General features: G+C 36.4%; 1 protein-coding gene across 1 annotated transcript in view; it reads left to right on the top strand.

Annotated features, from left to right (window-relative positions):
- Positions 1-20,506, top strand: part of CUL5 (cullin 5) — a 28,758-nt gene extending 8,252 nt beyond the window's left edge. The window contains exons 3-19 of the mRNA XM_058045304.1: positions 1,675-1,774; positions 3,137-3,313; positions 4,030-4,171; positions 5,214-5,359; positions 5,436-5,516; positions 6,703-6,796; positions 10,026-10,156; positions 10,916-11,023; positions 11,596-11,660; positions 13,673-13,805; positions 14,355-14,486; positions 15,099-15,222; positions 15,967-16,142; positions 16,261-16,422; positions 17,089-17,207; positions 18,415-18,538; positions 19,652-20,506. Of these exons, the coding sequence (XP_057901287.1) occupies positions 1,675-1,774; positions 3,137-3,313; positions 4,030-4,171; positions 5,214-5,359; positions 5,436-5,516; positions 6,703-6,796; positions 10,026-10,156; positions 10,916-11,023; positions 11,596-11,660; positions 13,673-13,805; positions 14,355-14,486; positions 15,099-15,222; positions 15,967-16,142; positions 16,261-16,422; positions 17,089-17,207; positions 18,415-18,538; positions 19,652-19,846 (2,209 nt within the window). The 3' untranslated portion in view covers positions 19,847-20,506. The remainder of the gene's footprint in view (positions 1-1,674; positions 1,775-3,136; positions 3,314-4,029; positions 4,172-5,213; positions 5,360-5,435; positions 5,517-6,702; positions 6,797-10,025; positions 10,157-10,915; positions 11,024-11,595; positions 11,661-13,672; positions 13,806-14,354; positions 14,487-15,098; positions 15,223-15,966; positions 16,143-16,260; positions 16,423-17,088; positions 17,208-18,414; positions 18,539-19,651) is intronic.
- The last annotated feature ends 205 nt before the right edge of the window (positions 20,507-20,711 follow it).

Genomic DNA, 20,711 nt, shown 5'->3' with positions numbered 1-20,711 from the left:
TATATCTAAAATAATCTTTGTCTCAGTGGAGTTATTTGCCCTCTAATGTAGTCGTAATTCAAATCTGCAGACTTTTGCTTTTGCTTTTTAAAATCTGTCAGAATAGTAGGTTTTTTTTCAAATGCAGTCTTGTGGCACTCTGTCTTTATTGCTCTTTTTGATGGGGACAATGTAGTGACTTTTAACACCCAGTTTAATGCACCTGTCACATCTTTCTGCCAGCCAAGAGGAAAGGTAATCTAACATGTGGTGGGTTTTAATATCTTACAATGCCTCTGCTGTAGTAGTTGCCCGACATGGTATAGTTAAGGTAAAAATTCAGTTCTGAGTCATTGCTTTAATTTTTAATAAGTAGTTCAATAATTCTGCATTGGAATGAAAACTTCATATTTATTGGTTTTTTTCTTGTAGCTGAGTTATTGAATAGAACTTAAGTGACTTCATGGCTAAATTAAAGCTATTGAGGTAAAGGATCCCACTTCCCTAGATGTATATTTTTGGACAGTGTTCTTTGTTAAGCTTCTTAATAAAAATGCAGAATCTGTAGGTGTCTTCTACATGCCCTGTGAGTATAATTATCCGGTACTGCTTTTTTTTCACTGCTGTCAGGAAACAATGACATTCTAAATACAGTAACACCTTTTCTGCCTGTGAATGTTGTGTAAGTCTCACCAGTTGAGTTAGACCTCTGAAATCTTGGCCCAGCACCTTTAATCTATGTCAAAGCAACTTGTGAGTTTTGTCTTTTTGGTTAAACTAAAAAAGCTGCTTTTGTATTGAAATAAGTGTATTGATTTAATAGGAACAAAGTAATAGCTTTAGACTATAGGGGTGCTTTTCTGCAGAGATGTGGCCTTGTTACTGAAAGGTGGAAGAAGAACCAGGGGATGGTAATGAGTCAGAAAAAGGCTTGCTGAGCCATGTTATGTGTGACATATGGTTAGGAGTGTAACTTGCTTTATTTACTCTTCAGTATGGAAAGAATTGGAGTTAAGATATGCTTGCTGAGCTGTAAGGTAGGAAAAATTTCATTTGAATGACAATTAAAATTCAGAATTTTGCTTTGCAGTGCTGTTTAGTAACTTTTCTCCAGTAGTGTTTCACTTGAAAATGCTACCACTGCCATGAAAGGTATTGAGGGATCTTTTAAAACTAATTGAATCGTCTTTTAAATCACCTGATCCCTCAGGGTTCAGATTTCTCACAAGGATGGTCTATTGCCTTTGTAGGATTTGTAGCGCTTGGATTGCGAAACTGTCAAGGAAGGCTGCATGTTAATGATAGCATTTTAGAATAGCATGGGCTCAGTAGTAATGCTGTTACTGGCAAGTGATGTCTGTCTTTGTCAAAGAAAAGCTTTAAAAATTGTCCTTAATTCAATATGGATTATTGCATAGGTACTGAAAACAGAATTGTCTTACACGTCTCCTTAACCATAGCCTTCTGCTAGATAGGTTGCAGTTACTTGCTTCCAGGACTTCTCTTAAAGCTTCAGTCTCTTCCCCAAACATGCTTTCTCTGGTTATGGGATCTAGTTATGTGTTGTTCAACAACAGCAGATAATAAGTGTATCAATTTCTTAGACATGCTGAAATCATGACTGTTAAAGTCTCATATATTACAGCATTAAATTTTGAGTAGCTGTTACTAAAAGGTGGATAAATTGTTTTCTAGAGATGTACATGCAGTGTGTTTGTGGGATGATAAAGGTCCAGCAAAAATCCATCAAGCTCTGAAGGAAGACATCCTTGATTTTATTAAACAGGCACAAGCAGTAAGTTATTAATGTTTTATAACTTTTATTCACATTGTTAGAAAAATAGCCAAATAATTCTGACTTTTGTTGGATCTAAATGCATTGCTTTTTTGTTGGAAATTTTTTGATGTCCTGGAGATTGTAATTACCCTGCAAATTTCTGCTGACAAAAAGAAGACCCTTGAGTGTTTGCCTGGCTCATTGTTTTCTCACAGTGCTTGAAGCTGGGATGGGCAGTGATTTTTATGGTATATTAAAAAAAAACCAAAACACAGCATTATTTTTGTTTATCCAACAGTACTTATGGAATTTTCTTCTACTTGAAAACTTCTAAAGGCAGAATTTTTCATAAGTTATTGTCAGAAAAAAAATGTTTATATAGCTTCAGTGCTATTTTGACTTGTTCATGGATGGCTTTAAAAGAAGCCATATGTACAGTGTACTACAAATATCTGTGCTATCCACTCAGCAAGCTCAGCTGTCCAGTTTTATGGGCTTCCCTCCAAATGACTGGCACTGTCAATAGACTCAAAGGAAGTTCTTGTGTTTGTAACACATACTACAGAAGACATCTTTTGCTATGAGGAATTTAAAAGAGGGAGTTGTGAAATGAAAGAAAATTCTAAAGCATCCTGTGACAGTGGTTTAGAAAAATTCTGTAAACTTTCATTTTATCCTTTAAGTGAAGTGATTTACACCACTAAGGCTTCCCTTCAAGGAAGATAGTTTTTTATTAGAGGCCTTTTTAAAACCAGGCATATAAATGTTGTTTTTTAAGTTCCATAGCTTACCTGCTTATATGCATAAATGCCATGCTGAGCTGAGGCCTTTTGATGTGATTTGTGTTGGCTGTTATTTGATAGACAGGTTTTATTTTTGGCATTATGATAGCCAGTGTACAATGTAGCTAAGTTTTCAGGATTTAATAAAATATAGATGTTAACTATCTGTCTGGGTCTAATGAAAGGTTAGTAGGTGCCATTGAATCAAAACCTGTCAGTGTACAGAATATAACACAGTTCTTACAGGTTTATGTTGATTTAATTTTTTTTAATATGGTTGTACCAGCACATGCCTTTAGACGAAAGATTTTAATTTTTTACTTGCACATGACTTAAAAAAAGAGGTTAATTTAGAAAATTTGAACTTGCTGAGTACTTTTTTACTGCTGTCTTTCTTTGCCCTTTAGAAATGACCCATATGACATGGGTTAATAACTGCTTCAAGAAACCAAATGGCACTTCAATATGTAGACTTCGTTAGTCTGATATATGTGTATATTTGAGTTTTATATGGGGAGTTATTTTCAGCATAAACAGAGCCCATATTTTGTGCATAAATTGATTTGTGAATTGCCTCCTCTGCTCGCCCCACCTGCAGAGAGTGCTGAGTCACCAGGATGATACAGCTCTGCTCAAAGCCTACATCGTGGAGTGGCGCAAGTTCTTCACCCAGTGCGACATTCTGCCCAAGCCCTTCTGTCAGCTGGAGATCACTCTGATGGGCAAGCAGGGCAGCAACAAGAAGTCCAACGTGGAAGACAGCATTGTTCGAAAGGTGAGTGGGCTGTACTGCCAGAGAGCTTTGTTGCACCAGTCCTCATGTGATGCAGCAGAATTAGCAGCAGTCACCAAAAATAACAAATCACACAATGGAGTATGAAGGGGCACATTGAATGATGAGGATTTGATAAGAACCTCCGTAACAAGTAATCTTAACACTTTGCAGTGCTTAGATGAGATATGGAGTTTTTTATAAACTACAGATGCATTATGTGCATACTGAACTTTCTTGTTGGATAAAAGCAGTATAAATCCATCAGTCTTTCTCTTCATGTAACTTTGGTGTTAGTTGAGTTTTTCGTTTTGTCTAAGACTATGCCTGCCAAATGGTGAATTATATTTGGGTGTTTGCCTCAAAAGTACCCCTCATATAGCAACTCCTGACACAATGTATTGCTGGAAGGTTACTTGACTGATTATGAAGAACTGTAGAAGTAATAGAGAATTATGGAGTGAATACATGAATTCAAGACTGATCCCCTTAGCTGTCCAGTTACATAAAGTAAATTTAGAATGTGAGCTGAATATGACTTGTATAACAAGTTCAGAGCAAGATCAAGTTCTGACATAGTTGAACTGCTGTGTAGGACCTGATAATTACATTATAAATTGCTTGATTTCTGTTTCTGATGTCTTGTACTTTTTTGCATGAACTTAGGTCTGTGTGTACCTTTCTAACAGGTTGTTGTTTTTTTTCTTCCTGATATGCAGCTCATGCTAGATACATGGAATGAATCCATATTTTCAAATATAAAAAACAGACTTCAGGACAGTGCAATGAAGCTAGTTCATGCTGAAAGGCTAGGAGAAGCTTTTGACTCCCAGCTCGTTATTGGAGTTCGAGAATCATATGGTATGTCTTGCACACACTGACCTGTTGCCTCCTCACTTTAATAAATGAATTTTCTTCCTACAAAGTTGGCAGTTGTGGTGGTAGGGTTGGAATTGTCTCAGCATTTTGAATTGATTTTTTTTGTTGTGCTTGTTGATTCATGGTACCAATTAATTTTTGTTCATAATCTTTAGCTTCTAAGTAATTTACCTGTGTATCAGTTACTGCAAAATCGATGTTTTCTAAGAGAAGAGTAGTTTTTGACTTTTTGGGGTTGCACATATAACTGTACAACAGCAGTGTCTGTACTCCTTTATATATTGTTTCTGATTCTTCAGACAGTTTGAAGAAGAAATGCTAAACAGGCTACATTTAAGAGTTTGAGTCTCTCTTTGTTGCAGAACAGATCTGTGTATCTGAAACTTCTGTGATATTTCCCCATTGCCTGCTATTTTTGAAAGCTTTCCAGCCTGTTGAACTAAACTTGTGGCTAATATTCTTTAAGACAGCTTTTTATAGAAGTCAAATTCTAAATTTTTTTAAAGCATATTCCATTTAATGACTATTCATTTCTCTGTAACAGTTGAAACTCTCTTTCAAATAGTGCAAAGCACTGCAATAAGCTTACTGTCTCCATTCTTGTAAAACAGGGAAAAAAGTCTAAAATGGAGACATTGTGATTTCAGGAACAGTATCTAAGAGAAGCTTTTTGCTCAGTCAGGTGGAGAACTTTTCACTTTATTAGGCACTATTCTGAGCTTTTTTATTCCTTCCTTACAATTTTGCAGTTGTATGTGTATTTATGGTTACCAAGTTTGAATGACTGAAGTGCTGGAACTAAGTATGAAACTTTTTTCCAGTTTGCCATAGTGGATCTGAATGTTTCTGGGAGCAAAGATTGGCCAAATTGGGTTACCTTTGTGATCAGAGGCCATTTATCAGATCTTTCAGATTGTTCAATGCAACCTTTTAATACAAGTCTCACTCTCTCATTGAAATTTGCTTATTATTAGCCACATAAATTTCCAAGACTTGAGAGTAAGTTTGGACTTTCTCTTTGCAGTTAACCTTTGTTCTAATCCTGAAGATAAACTTCAGATATATCGGGATAACTTTGAAAAGGCATATTTGGATTCTACAGAGAGATTTTATAGAACACAGGCTCCTTCTTATTTACAACAAAACGGTGTACAGAATTATATGAAATATGTAAGTAAAAATTCTGTTGTAACTTTGTACTGAATGTGTTAGTACTTATAATGATTGCTGTTCTACTTTTGCACAGGCAGATGCTAAACTAAAAGAAGAAGAGAAAAGAGCACTACGATATTTAGAAACAAGACGTGAATGTAACTCTGTAGAAGCAGTGAGTATAATGTGTAGAAAAATTGTGTATTTCCTAGTTATATGGTGCTGTAGTCTTTAGTTTTGTGTTGCAGTATTATTTGATAGCACTAAATTGGAACTGTTTATTTTGTGTTCGCAAATCCTAAATTATTTGTTGTAAAAACATGTGTTACTTTCCAGTCTGGTAATCTACAATTTCTGTAAATGTTTAAATAGTACATGTAGATCAAAAGTTAAAACTGAAAGGCAAGTTTTTGTTCAGATTGGCTTTTGTTCTTTCCTTTTGAATTAGGTATGCTGGATTTTTCCCTATGGTTAACAGTGGATGAGAATCATGTTTGAAAATGAACTGTCAAATCTGTTTGGCTAATGATTTCTCAGTTCTCATTTAGAACACCTGAAAGAGTTATTGTTCATTGCAATCAAAAGGAGCAATAGAAATTTCATTAAAGCTGTAATATATTTCCTCTTAGGCTGAAATATGGCCTTTTAATATAAAAGATGGGTTTTCTTTTTTTCTTTCCCCTTCTTCCCTCTTCAGCAGTTTTTTACACAGTTCAGATTCTAGAGGAAGAATGCAATGAATATGTCATAATTGTCTGTGTTGAAATTAGTTCAGGAAACAGGTTATTTTAAATAAATACCTTTTAAATCTGATCATTTTTTGAAGTGGATCAAAATGTGCTTTACACCTTTTGTTAAGCTGTGAGTCATTCATTTTGCACAGGTATCAATTGTAGCCCATATAAAGAGGCTGACAAAGGAGAGATGGTCCTGACATGTACAGGCAGTTTCTGTTCTAGATCTAATGCCTTGTTCAAGCCATCCAGCCTGGTCCAAATAGGGTATGCTGGAATGAGAACTATTCTTAGCTCTTGGATGTATACTTGGAAATGAAGTAGGGTAGTTACTGTTCCAAAAGTGGTGGCTCCCTTGAGAGAAAAGAGTCGACAGAAATACTAAGCTCCTTAATGGTTTGGAGGAGACTTTGCCACGTTTACTACCATAAACATTTTGAAGAAATATGGTTTCTGTATAGACTCTATTCAAACTGCACATAGTTTTATGAATCAGTGAATGAGTTCATTGTTTTGTAGAGCTAGTTGTTGAGAACAGGTTGGTTTTTGTGTCATGGCAAACTGGAGACACATCAGACTTCAGTTCAGGTGGCTGCTTGAGCTAATCCTGTGTTTAATGTATTTCAGCTCATGGAGTGCTGCGTCAATGCCCTGGTGACATCTTTTAAAGAGACTATTTTAGCTGAATGCCAAGGCATGATCAAACGAAATGAAACAGAAAGTAAGTGGAGCTTCAAGAGCAGTGCAGGGTGAACCCTGCATGAACTGGATAAAAATAGATTTGTGTGTAGATAGATCAAATTACTGTTTTTAATAGATGGGGGTAGTTCTTCATATAAAAATATTATTGCACATGAACAATCCCTCAAAAAATTACCATCATTGATTCATATTTTTTCCTTTCACTTTTGAAATTTAAGTACACAATACTTTAATTTGAATGAGTGAATAGCTCTAATCTTGTTTCAAAGAAAATATTTTGTGCTCTTTTTTCTCTATTTTTTCCTACACTTACTTGCATTATATTGATCAACTCTGGTAAATGCTCCATATGTCTTCACTTTGTCTTTGTCTTTGAGTACTCAGATACAAGCATTTCCTCTTTATTTCACCCCATTACCTCTTTACACCTGGGAAAAAAAGTGAAACATCTCTTTATAAAAGATTTTTTTTCTGAAAGGCAGAGAGAAAATTTTCTTATTCTGATTATTGATGCAGGACCTGTAGGTCAAATGAACAAAATCTTTGCAAGCTGTTCATGAGGGTTTATGGCCAATATATCAGTGTGAGTATTGGAAGTTAGCTCTGCATGCCTCTTGAAAGTTTTCAGAAGATTTTTTTAACTCTGCTGCCAGAATTTGAGAAGTTACTATGATAAAACAAACTAAATATGTCATTAAAATGTTGTAATTCAGGTAGGAAAAATAAAAAAAAAGAAACCAAACTGAAATCACAGGTTAATTTTTGTTTGAGGTCTTGGTATCCTGCAGCCAGGGAATATTTACTAATGTCTTCAGAGTTTTTAATTTCTATTGAAATAAGAAAACTGTTTTATGACTTAGAATATTACAGAAAATACTCACTTCTAAAGCCAGCATTTAAGAAAATATTTGACCTCAAAACTATGTCATACTGATCTGTTCATCTAGCAGCATGATTTCTGGCAATTGCCCAGAGCTAAATGTAGAAAGCAGTGAAACTTCTTATGAGTATATGTTACAGCCTTTGGGGGAATGCAGGAGGCTTATGTAAACACAGAGCTTCAGAAGGGTTCATCTGCCCAAGGACCTTTCTTTAGAAACCTGTTGAGCTATTCCCAGAGCCCTCTCTTGTGGCTGTGCCTGTCCTGTGCTTGCAGGGCACTTCTGCTCAGTCTGTAAGAACTGCTTCAAATGCTTCAATGAAGGGTGCAGGTGCAGATGGCTGAAACATAATTAAAGACTGGAGCTATGCATAGGAATGGATACATCTGATAGTGTCCTCTGCTCTGCTTTGCTTTGCTTACTCATCTGACTTGCTGATATTATCTGCCCCAAAGAGTTCAGTGATGTTTTCTTTCTTAAACAGCACTGACAAAAAAGGGCTGTTTTGGTGGGGATTTTTGGTTATGAGCTGTGCACATACTCTTACTATGTTAAGTAATGTTTACATGCTGTGCAAAGACAGGAAGGAATAATATTTTTCAACTAAAATCTATCAAAAATGTCATAGCTTGCAAACACTTCAGAACTGACTTTCTGTGGTTTTGTTTGCCTATAGTACTGGGGAAGTGAGGCCTAAATTTTATTCCTGAAGTGCAACAGAAATGAAAAGTATGCTTGGCTTTCATGAATACAGAATGAAAGCAGACTTAAAGTGCCCCTACAGCTACTGCATTGATTTCTTTACTCTTCAGTGTCATAATATATTCTAAGAGAAGTTCCAGTAACATACTCCTTTTGGTTTTGTTACTTTGAAATCTGTCTTTGAAGAATTTATAGGTTTTTGGATTCTGCAGTCTTAGGGATGCAACTGGAGTCTTCCTTTGTTACTGATTCTTAAGAGAAACCACTGATTTTTTTAATATTTATGGCATCACTACTGTACAGAAACAGATGTAGAGCCCTTTAACATATATTTTTGTTTCTCTTTTTCTGCCATCTTTTCCTCCCTCTCACTCTTTTTAAAAGCCTAGATTAAAAGATCCAGTAAAAGTTGAGCTTTTTGGACTTTTTGTATGTAAAACAGTGCCATTTGTTATAGCAGATCTAAATTGCACTGAGAATGCCTCCAACTACATTTTTTTCTGGTTCCTGGAATTCACCCCATTATGAGTTGTAGTACCACTGCAAGTTCTTATTCAATGTTGTTTGTAGTTTCCATTCTCTAATTTGCTTTGTTGTGTTCTAAAAGGATTTCTTTTCTTCTCTATGCTTTTCTATTTGCTTCTGCAGCAGCTGTTGTGGTGCAGATAATGGTAGCATATTTCATCCTCACTGGTGATGGGATCTTGATGTTTGTTGCTGACAAAAGTAATGCAGAAAAGGAAGCAAAGGCAGGGCCTCTGACTTTTCCACTTTCACAGCAGACATAACATTAAGGAACTAAGTGAATCTATAAATTTTGTTTTCTGACAAAAAAAAAAAAGTGTCCATTTGTTCTACTTCATGAAGCAAAGTCCTTTGCCAAGCTGGGTTCAATTCTCTGTGGTCTCTTTACTACAACCTGGTCACCTTAATAATCCCAGTGTTCTTTGTGGACAGCTCTGTCAAGATGATTATTGATGTTTCAATGTCCTCTTTATTTTTTTAAGCAGTACTGAAATATCTTCACAAAAAAGTAGACAAATAAAGCATCACATTTTGAAGTTTTTGTACTGGTAACTTTCCAAAAAACTAAATAAACTCTTTGAGAAGAAGAGTTCAGTGTTTGCATTAGTCAGTTTTCGTTACTTCAGAACTTTGCAAGCTTTTATAAAACAAAGCATTGTAAGTGGTATTGAAACGTACACAAAGACAGGTGTGTTTGGCTTTAGTTTAAAATATAAAAATGTCTTGAATCCATACAGTTTCTTGCATAAACTTCTGTAGGCTTCCAAATTAGAGACATTCTTGCCAGGGATTTAAAGGCAATGTGTTAGAACCTGGACTTAATCCAAATTGGCATTGGTTTTAGGGGGGGCTTATTCAAGCTTGTGATACTGTATGCATTAGCATACTATATAAGATACTATATGCATAAGCAAGTATTACATTGCAATAAACATACCTTTTTTTGCCTTCAAAAGAATCTTCTTGTGGGACCAGAATTAGAACAGTACTCAAGACATCTTTCCTTTTAAGAGATGAATTGGATTATTAATTCTTCATGTATTTAATGTTCCACTTGAGACATGTCTAGGAGAAATACAGTATATTTGGGTTTTATAGATGTCTTTGACTGGTGGCTTCATTGGTATTTGTATCTTTCAGAGTTGCATTTAATGTTTTCACTGATGGATAAAGTTCCAAATGGCATAGAGCCTATGCTGAAGGATTTGGAAGAACATATTGTTAGTGCTGGACTTGCAGACATGGTAGCAGCTGCTGAAACTATTACTACTGTAAGTGTATTGGGTTTTAGTAAAATAACAACAGGAAAACAACTTTCCAGAAGTTAAATATTCTCTATTTTTGGGACAAATGAATGAATGGAAATAATTTTTAAGATTTGTGTTTAGAGGTCCAATTTTGGTCCACTGAAAGTTTTAAATGTCTTTAGGATAACTTTTTATTTTTTGTTTTCAGTTGTGGCTTTAGAAAGTGAATCTAATTTGCAGAAAAGTTATAAATTAAGTGCATGGGTTGTTTATACAACACAATTATGCTAGAATCTTAATTTTAAAAGCCTAATCAGTTTTCCCAGAATTATAACTTCTTGATGAAATTTGGCATTTGATTTCAATCTAAGAGTGGTTATTCAGTGTGGAAATCATAGGGGTTTTTTCTCCACTATACTTTTTCAGCTTTTTATCATCTTTTTTTCCATAGGGTGTAGGAGGCCTAGATGGCTGCAGCAGTTAGGATGTGGCATTTGTCTTTTATTGATCCTTGAGAACGTCCTTTAAAATAAAACATTACTGTATAGTATTAGAAAGTTAGGGTTTTAAATTTTTTTTTCTATATTTGAAATACTATCCTGAAAGTCTGTGTTTAAGCCTACATGCTGTAGAGCTCTTCAATCCAAAGACTGAAGATAAAATACAAATTCACAGTATGCAGGTTTTTTAGGGTACAGTATTTTTACAGATTAGGAAATCACGTGGATGCTCACCCTGAATTCTGTGGAGCCTTGGTTTTTTATTTGATTTTTGCCTCTTTAGGATTCTGAGAAGTATGTAGAGCAATTGCTCACGCTATTTAATCGGTTTAGCAAGTTGGTTAAAGAAGCTTTTCAGGATGATCCAAGATTTCTTACTGCCAGAGATAAGGTATGTGTTTCTGCTGGTCTTTTGTTCACTATAAGACTTGTTGCAATTTGTGTTATGATGTCTCCAAAACGCTTGTGTGCATTCACTGTTAAATTTAGAAGCTCTATTAAATGTGCAAACTAAAATATTGATGAAACTTACTACCAACTTAGGAGCTTTCAATTTCTGTTACAGCTGCATAAAGTTGCATATCTTCAGCTTTGTAATGGTGTAGAGCACATCAGAAGATGATCTTTGTATTGAGAACTGTGATGTCCAATTCAGCAATAATTTGTTTGGAATTTACTTTGTATTTGTGTCATGACTTCAGATGTGCAACCTGTTCCATGTAATCCCTTGCTAAGTTGTTGTTTAAAGGAAACTAGTATGTTAGTGGAAAAGAGGAAAACATCAGTTTATTGGGAAATTGAGTCATAGAATTTGAACTCTCAAACTGAAAATAGAATCTGCAAACTTTGGGCTAATAAAAAAATTTGAATTAATTCCATGTTACAGTAGTGTAAAAAGAGAGAAAACTTTTGCAATTCATATCAGAAATGGAGTGAAGCACCAATAATCTAATTATTTTTCAGGCATACAAAGCAGTTGTGAATGATGCTACAATATTTAAACTTGAATTGCCATTGAAGCAAAAGGGGTAAGCCGTGTAAACTTTATGTGAATCAAGGTTTTTAAAATGTCTCTTCAAAAAGTAATGTTGTTTTTAAAAGGGCTTTGTGTTATTTGCATTATGGAATTTCAGATTGCTTATTGACCTCTGGTAAGACTCTCTCTGTGTGGAAGTGGATCAGTGAATAGCAGCCTGGTTCAACTTAAATTTATTTGTAGTATTTGGGGATCTGTTCTTTTACACCATGAGTCAGTTTGTTAGCTGAAGTTCATAATGGTTTCCTGGATTATTAATTTCAAAAACCTCAGCTGTATAACTCTGCCACAACTTCAGCAAAGGTCCTGGGGAAAAATGAGGCAGTAATCTTGGGAATAACTGTGGCTGATTAAGGTGTATCCATCCACAAGCTGTTTTCCACCTCCTCTTGTGCCAGTTGTGAGTGTGACCTGTCCAGCTGTTGCATTTTTGTTTCAGTGCAGGATTAACCAGGTTAGTTTAAACAACTTCCAGTAGATTAGGCAGACCTGCGTGACTCAAGAAGAAGGACCATGCTTACAGAGCCTGCTCTGCTAACTCAGCCAAGAGAAGGTAGCAGTCAGTTATTGATTGTTAATATTTACCGTGTGATGTGCCACTTGAGTAGGAACTTGTGTTTATTTAGGTGCTTGGGATGGCTTATATATAGGTTGTCGTCTGATTTACTATGGAAACAAAGCTTTTGCAGCTGGGCTGCCAGCTTCCCTTTCCATTTGCTTTTAGTTAGGGGTGGATGGTTATAAATATCTGTCCAACGTCTTGGTTCATATTTTGGGTTTGGTTTTGGATAATGGCAAGCCAGAATAGGGATTAGTCTTTCTCCTTGTATTTATTGGAGGAATGCTGTCACAAAAGACTAGATCCCTGCTTTGTATACTTTGCATAGATGTAGGTAAGGTAGAGGAGTTTCTTAGGTATCTTCTAATAGTTTCCTTTCCTCTCAGACCATCCCAATTGATACCTGGTTCAAACTGTTTCACTCCTAAAGTGAACCCAGCCTAGTGGTTTCTTAGAAACCACTGTAATTGTGATGATCTTCTGTTCAGCATTCTTCTTCCTAAGCACTTTGAAGTTGTCTAGATATGCAGCCTGGTTTGAGCAAAATGAAACTTCATCTTGCTTAGTTTTCTGTAACAGCCAAAAGACTTGTGATCTGCTTGTACTTCAAATGGTCTTTAGGAGGGCAGAAGACATTAGCCTGCCAGCTGCTTCATGAATTTGAAAGAAGGACAAGTTGTCTGAAGAGTGTTAGCTGTGTCTATACTAATTGATGAGAGGCTGAAATAATGAGCAAGAAAAATGGATTCTTGAACTTGCTGTGGGCCCTTAAGTAGCAGTCAGGTTGGTGCCATCTGACTCTAGCAATAGGGATTGGTCCTTGCCATTTGGTTTTATTCACCAGTCTAGACACAGGTTTGGAGCATGACCTGTGCTTGATGAATTTTGAAGAACCACAATCTGTCTACTGTGGCATCTTGTTCAACTTTAGTCTGCATTTAATCTCCTAGCTGTTAGTCCATCCTTTATAGCTGTGATGAAATAACTTTATCCTGTTACTAAGTGTTAGATGGGTTGAGTCTGTGCAGTCTGTGAAGTGTGGTGCAGGAGGCTGCTCTTGAGAACTCATTACAGCATACTGAGAAGATGAGTGAAACATTTCACTGTAGCATTTGTTAATTCTTTACTGGAATATTTCTTTCCATACAATATTTTGTTGTTTCACACTGTAGTTTCACCTGTATACTTCATTTTTACAGTTCTAAAATTGTAATTAGTTAAAATAATCTATAGAAGCTTTCTGAAACTGTTTGGCAGTATTTATTCTTTCAAGAAGAAAGGGTGTTATCACTGATTTTTTATTAGTTTAACGAGGATATAAATTCACCACCAGGATCCTTGCCAAGGGGATCAGGAGAGAGCAGTCTGTCTTGTTAACAATGTGACTACTCCAGAATAGCAGGATGCTGTATGGTTTGAAGAAATACTGTTCTTCTTTTATCTAGTGTTGGATTGAAAACACAGCCTGAATCCAAATGCCCTGAGCTTCTTGCTAATTACTGTGACATGTTGCTAAGAAAAACACCACTAAGCAAAAAACTAACCTCTGAAGAAATTGAAGCAAAGCTTAAAGAAGTGGTATGTTTTTGCTTTTTATTTCACAATTATTCTGAAGAAGGAATTTATTTGGTTTAATTTATTTCCGTATGTGGGTTGAGGCCTTGATCTTCAAAAGCAGTTGTGTGGGGTGTGATAGTAGGATAGTAGAGAAAAGAGTTTATTTTGTTATGAAGTGTGTGTGTGTGTTTGAATATTGTAAATCATTTGGTGTTTCATGTCTTCTGTGTTGGTTCACAAAATTGGTATATTAAATTAATGCCTATATGAGACTGTAACATATTACAATAACTGATATTTGTCTAGAAAATAATACAGGGGATTTTCACATACCAGTGTCAATGTCTTCTTTGATCTAAGATAATTTCTTGATGTTTGAAAAATTAAGAAATTGAAGGTGTGATATTATGAAACATTCCTTGCTGATGCCTATGATAGTGCTAACACAGTTGCTCTTAAGGCAATGTCAAGCAGCCTTTCTTTAGTCATAGTCTGCAGCGCCATTAGATCAGCATTCAGACTCGTCTGGCTGACAATGCAAATAAATATATTTAACTTTGTTTTTGACAGCTTTTGGTACTTAAATATGTACAGAATAAGGACGTTTTCATGCGATATCACAAAGCTCACTTAACGAGACGTCTGATATTAGATATATCAGCTGATAGTGAAATTGAGGAGAATATGGTGGAATGGCTCAGAGTAAGTAGCATCACATCTCTCTTTGGTTGTGTCTCATGCTTGTGATTAGTTAATATTCCACTCTTGAACTTAAATATCTTTCTTGCTTAGGTGAGTTTTATCTTTAATAGCAGGCCCCTCAGGGCATCTTAATACTTCCCTTCTATCACAGTACTTCGTGGAAGTAAAACTCTTTGGCTCTTCTTTAGTAGTGCCAGTGACAGATTTTAAAGTATTTCACATACAATTATGTAAAGGTTTCATATATTCCATATAAGCAAAATGCAGTGTACTTATTTAATTATGTAAATAATTTGAGATGCATTCTAATTTTGAATTTTATTTGCATGCCTGAAACATTCCTTCAAATTTCAGAAGTCATGGATTCTTTAATACATGCATATGTTCTTCAGCACTTGAATTTCTTTAAAAGAATCACCATATGCCCTTAAGGGATAACTACTTATGATTTATGCAAAAAACCCTTTATATTGTATTGCAGATTCACTATTACTGTAAAGTGATGATACCAGTGTACTTCTTTATGCTTTTTATTTATTCGAGCTTATTATTTTAAACATAAAATTTTTGTTCGTAGTTTTCTGTGTCATATTTACTGTTCTGTTTATGTAGGAAGTGGGAATGCCAGCAGACTATGTAAACAAGCTGGCTAGAATGTTCCAGGATATCAAAGTCTCTGAAGACTTGAACCAGGCCTTCAAAGAAATGCACAAAAATAATAAGCTTGCTTTACCAGGTATTGTTTTCAAATTATTTGCTACTTTTTATTTCTCTTAGTGAAAAATAGCTCAGTTAAATCTTAGGTTAAAAATAATGTCAACTGCAGGTTGAACACAGTCTCCATGGCTCTGTTGCCCCTAGATTGGAATTGTCTGTAGACCCTGCGTTCTCCTGCAGTTGATATTAGAGCTGTATCACTCTGTGAGTTGTTTTGGGTTTTTCTTGTCAGCAGCCTCGTAGATAAAGATTCCCTTCGCTTGTAGACAAATTGCAAGCAGGGGCTTGAATTGGCATCAGCCAGGTGAATGCCTGAACTACCTCCTTTTATGCCCTCATCATTCTTCTAGTGCTCCATGCTGTGCTCCTCCTTCATCTGCTAGCAGGAGAGCTGGGTGCATGCTATGGAGAGCATAACTCACATTCTGAGATTGTTTCACGATGAGAGAGGCTGAGGAACATCTAGCATTGGACCTGCCATGCTGAAAACCCTTGATAGTGCTTATTAGCATCGGCTGTAAAGGTGCACCAGTGTTTAAGGAGTTCTGCAGCAGCAAGAGATAAAAACAGATTTTGATCAGTGCTGCTGGCAGAAAGCCAGTGGTGCATAGAGTGCCTTAATATTTAAGTGGGTAGACACCCTGCAACTTTCTGAAAATCCAATCCTTCATAATTGTGTTGAGAGTAGGAAAAAAACCCAAAACATTTTGGTTTATCTATCTGTTATTCCTGGAGATTCTTATCATCCAATATCATCTTACAGCTGACTCTGTGAATATTAAAATTTTAAATGCTGGTGCCTGGTCCCGAAGTTCTGAAAAAGTGTTTGTCTCGCTGCCCACGGAATTAGAAGATCTCATCCCAGAGGTCGAAGAATTTTATAAAAAGAATCACAGTGGTAGAAAACTCCACTGGCACCACCTCATGTCCAATGGAATTGTAAGTGTGTAGTTTTCATTGTATCAGTCTTAATGACTGCACTCTCTGTGTATTTATGACAGTAAGAAAGCTTGTGATTCAGACAGGCTTATAAGTAAAATGTTCATCCTCTTCACAGATAACATTTAAGAACGAGGTTGGCCAGTATGACTTGGAGGTTACAACATTTCAGCTGGCTGTGCTGTTTGCGTGGAACCAAAGACCCAGAGAGAAGATCAGCTTTGAAAATCTTAAACTGGCAACTGAGCTCCCTGATGCAGAACTTAGGAGGACTTTATGGGTATATCCCTTTCTCTTGAAACAGATTGCTTCTTGATTTTTGTACTCTGAAATACTGGATTAGTATTTTTAAAGCACTGCCTGATAACACTTTAAAATGTGAACGCCTTTCTTGGTAATTAATCAGTTGTAGTGCTGGCTCCTTGCACTGCTGCTGAACACACACAGCCTTTACATTGACATGTTCTTTCTACCCAGTGTTACTTCACAAACTTTTGGAAACTGCAAGAATTTTTTGACCATATGCTGTCTAAAGCAGAAAGTTACAATTGTGTATTGTCAAGTAGGTTTGGTCTAACTCTAGGAAATTAGTGACACCTGGTAAATGTTCCTTAGAAATAACTTCAGTGTTTGCTTTAGCAGACTACTAATTATTTAGCTCATGAATAAAGAGAGAAATCACGTAAGTCAGACTTGACACCACTTCTGTAGCCATGAGTTTGTGTGTTTTACTACTTTGTATGATTTTGCTTATACTAACCCATTTCAGAAGGAGATTTGGTAAACCGTGTCCCCGCTCTGATATTACTAGTTCCAAACAAGGCTATGTGGTTCCCTCACTACAGTCAGTATTGCAGTGAGTTATGGTTATAGAAAGTAGTTGTTTCCATTTAGAAAGTCTGGTGTTTTATTTTCATTCTTTCTCCCCCTTCCCTTTTCTCTGTAGTCTCTTGTAGCATTTCCAAAGCTGAAACGTCAGGTTTTATTATATGAACCTCAAGTCAATTCACCCAAAGACTTTACAGAAGGAACCCTCTTCTCGGTGAACCAGGAGTTCAGTTTAATGTAAGATGATGTTTGAAAAGTAAAATAACAATGTACTGTTTTATAACTAAAGGAATTCACTTTAACTTAACCTTTGCTCTTGAACCTAGACACATGCTTTGCTGCCCTGCACTCACTTATTTTGGCACTAGTTATGCTTCAGGTAGTTGATTGGACTAGATCACCTCCAGCAGCCCCTTCAAACAAATGTTTCTATAATTCTAATTTTTGTGAAATTAAATTTCTTACACACTTAGGGATGAAGTGCAAAATTGGAGGCTTTGCTATGTTCCAGTTAGCAGTAAGTCCATAAAATTTCATGGAAGACAGCCTCTAATCACAGCAGTAGTGCTGTATTGATTATCATACACACACACAAGTTCAGAAACAATGATAAGTTAACAAAAAGGAAGTGAAGCTGCTTAATGATGTGGTGTGCTGTGAAGAGCCAGGATTTTTGGTGTGGCTCTCCCCAGAGAGGAGTGTCTTTATTTCTGTGAGAATTGCAGTGCTCTTTTATTGGTGCTTTGAAATCCTTTGAGCACAAGATAATACAAAGAGAGAAGGTCTAAGTGATACATACTTGCCTCCATTCTCAATGTCTATGATGAGAACTGGCTCCTTGCTAGGAACCTCAGATTCTGTGCCTCATTCTCAGCAGCAGCTGGACATCTGGATCTGTCGAGAAAGAGATAAGTGATGAATCTGCTTTCCTGGGGCTTAGTTTGTTGCCCAGGACCATAATGCTTATTCCTGTCGTCAGGATTCTGAACTTTGGGAAATGATGATAGGACATGACAGAAGACACAGGCTGTAGAGAAAGTTTGTGGGTCACCACTGAAGAATGTCATCACCTTTCTTTGTTGCAATAGCTGGGTTTTGTCCCAGACAGTTCTTTGATGGAATATTAACTATCCGTATTTCCTGAACTTTGTTGTAAAACCTTCCTCCAAAAACTCTACATTTATGTAACTAAATTGAAATATATTTTTCTGAAGTTCTGTGGTTTCAGCTAGCATTATTTAGATTTCATTGTGCAGAGACATTGGCATTGAGTTTTGATCTGTCAGCTCTCTCGCTGCTGCAATGCTAATAACCTATAAGTATCTGATCTGTCATGGTACTTGTTGCTGCTGTAGTTTAAGTTTAACAGGAATTCTATGATTGAAAGTGTTGGGGTTTGTATTTTTTTTTTTTGCTCACTTTCATGCAATACAACTTTTTTCAGAAAAAACGCTAAAGTTCAGAAAAGGGGCAAGATAAATTTGATTGGTCGATTGCAACTTACTACAGAGAGGATGCGGGAAGAGGAGAATGAAGGAATAGTCCAGCTAAGAATATTGCGAACCCAGGCAAGTAACCTGCCAGAGGAATACAAAATTCCCCTATTTCTTTTGTTGCATTGTCATTACTGTAATTTGTTGTATTATCATTACATGCTGCCCATCATTGGATGTTGATGTATGAAATGGGTGCCTTTAAATGCCACTGGAAGTCACTTCTGCTGTATGACTCTAGATCCTTGTGAATACCTGATTCTGCATGTGTGTTCATGCACTTACAGCTATCAGCCTCCTGTTCTGAGGTACCAGGTCATCATCTTCAAAGAGGACAAAGCAGATGTTACACAAGTGGTGAAGGCATACAGTGTGGGGTGGGTGACAGCAGCAGATTGGCCAAGTTGACTGACACTGGCCACCACCATGAATAAACACAGCATTGCTGATCTTGAGATCTCTTTGATCTGTCTGTAAAGAATAATCTTGGAGGTGGAATCACGCTGTAGTACAGTACTATGACTTCTCCTTAGAGGAGAAGTTGAAAAGTGCATCTTAGCTGTACAAACTGCAGCTTCCTGCTCTGTGGTTGATAGTCAGCTACTCATGCCAAATCTTCTGAGCTGACAATTTTAAAAAAGCCTGAATTTTTTCAGGCATCAGGGATCATTACATACAATGGAGTCTCATTTTGCCTTCAAGTTTCAGGTCTGTTCTGTCAGTCAGGCTGGATTGCAGGCCATGCGCATTGTGGGTTGTACCACCTGATGTAACATGATGTAACCATTCTGGCAGCAGCAGGGTTAATGCCTGGTTGTACTTAGGAAATGAATGAAATGTTAACAAGGTATATCACGAGTCACCTAGTGAATTGCAACTTCTGCTCAGGCTGTGAGTTAACATTTGGTTTTAGTGAGTAATTCACACTCTAGATACAGGATTTAACTGCTCCTTTGACTGGCATTGTCTTACATCTCTTTCATCTTGCCAGTGCTTCATTCTTTTCCTTTATCAGCTTCTTTGTAAAAGCAGTTCTATGTAGGCTAAAACAATGCAGTGTATTTCTGATTTCTAAGGAAAAATACAGATTTCCTTGCTGTCTTTCCTTACTAGGAGCCTCCTATTAATGCTGTGTTCATTTTGTCACTTCACCCAGGTATTTAATTTTTTTTTCTTGTGCCCCACTAGGAGGCTATCATCCAAATAATGAAGATGCGCAAGAAAATTACTAATGCCCAGCTTCAGACTGAACTGGTAGAAATATTGAAAAACATGTTCTTGCCACAAAAGAAAATGATAAAAGAGCAAATTGAATGGCTTATAGAGCACAAATATATCAGAAGAGATGAGTCGGATATCAACACCTTTATATACATGGCATAATTGGAGGACTCTGCGGGATGCTGAGAACATAAATGGAAGGGTGCTTGGACAGACAGCTGCAACAGTTTGTGCTGCAGAAGGACTTGTTTTGACTTTCGTTACATATTAAAATCCCTGCCTTACCTTACAGAGGACTATATTTTGCCAATCTCATTCAGCTAGCATGATGGCATTCCCTTCATGTTGCACACTTTTAACAGCATGCTGTTTTGTGGGAAACTTGCATTCATGAAGAGCCCATTGTGAACTTTTTAAAGTAGATTTGATTTACACCCACCAGGAAGAATACAGGTTTGGGTTTTTAGATGACCAGTACTTGCACAAGGAAAAAATATTCAAATATTCATGCACTGAGGAACTGCTATTAGTTTTGTTTTGGGTTTGTTTTTGTTTTGTTTGGTTTTGATTTTTGGGTTGTTGGTTTGTTTTTTTTTTTAATGCAATTAGGACTAGAAGTAGCACTTTCACTTTTGTGTTTTGGATCAACAGAGTAATGTACTGTCCATCTCTGATCCTTTTCATGTAATAACATTTGAGAGACACAAACACATGCGTCACAACTGATCCGTATTTGTTACAGTTAAAACCTGTTTGCTAGAGCAGTGCTTCAATCTAGTAACTGGATTTTAATAATTAACATATTAAGTGACACAAAAGTAATTCCAATTTCCCTAAACAAGAGATCATTGTTTTTAAATTGTTTCCTGTAAACAAGTGGATATGTTGTTACCTTAATTTGGACGGGTGATTTGCTACAATCCTTTTTGACAAGGTAAAAGTTTCTTGAATGATACTTGACTCTAAAAGCAGTTTTCTTGGGTGGGTCTGCTATAGGAACAGAAATATTAAGTGTATTTCCTTGTAC

This window comes from Melospiza georgiana, chromosome 2 (assembly GCF_028018845.1).
Source record: "Melospiza georgiana isolate bMelGeo1 chromosome 2, bMelGeo1.pri, whole genome shotgun sequence".
Taxonomy (NCBI): Eukaryota; Metazoa; Chordata; class Aves; order Passeriformes; family Passerellidae; genus Melospiza; species Melospiza georgiana.
This window is presented reverse-complemented; position numbering and strand designations above follow the sequence as displayed.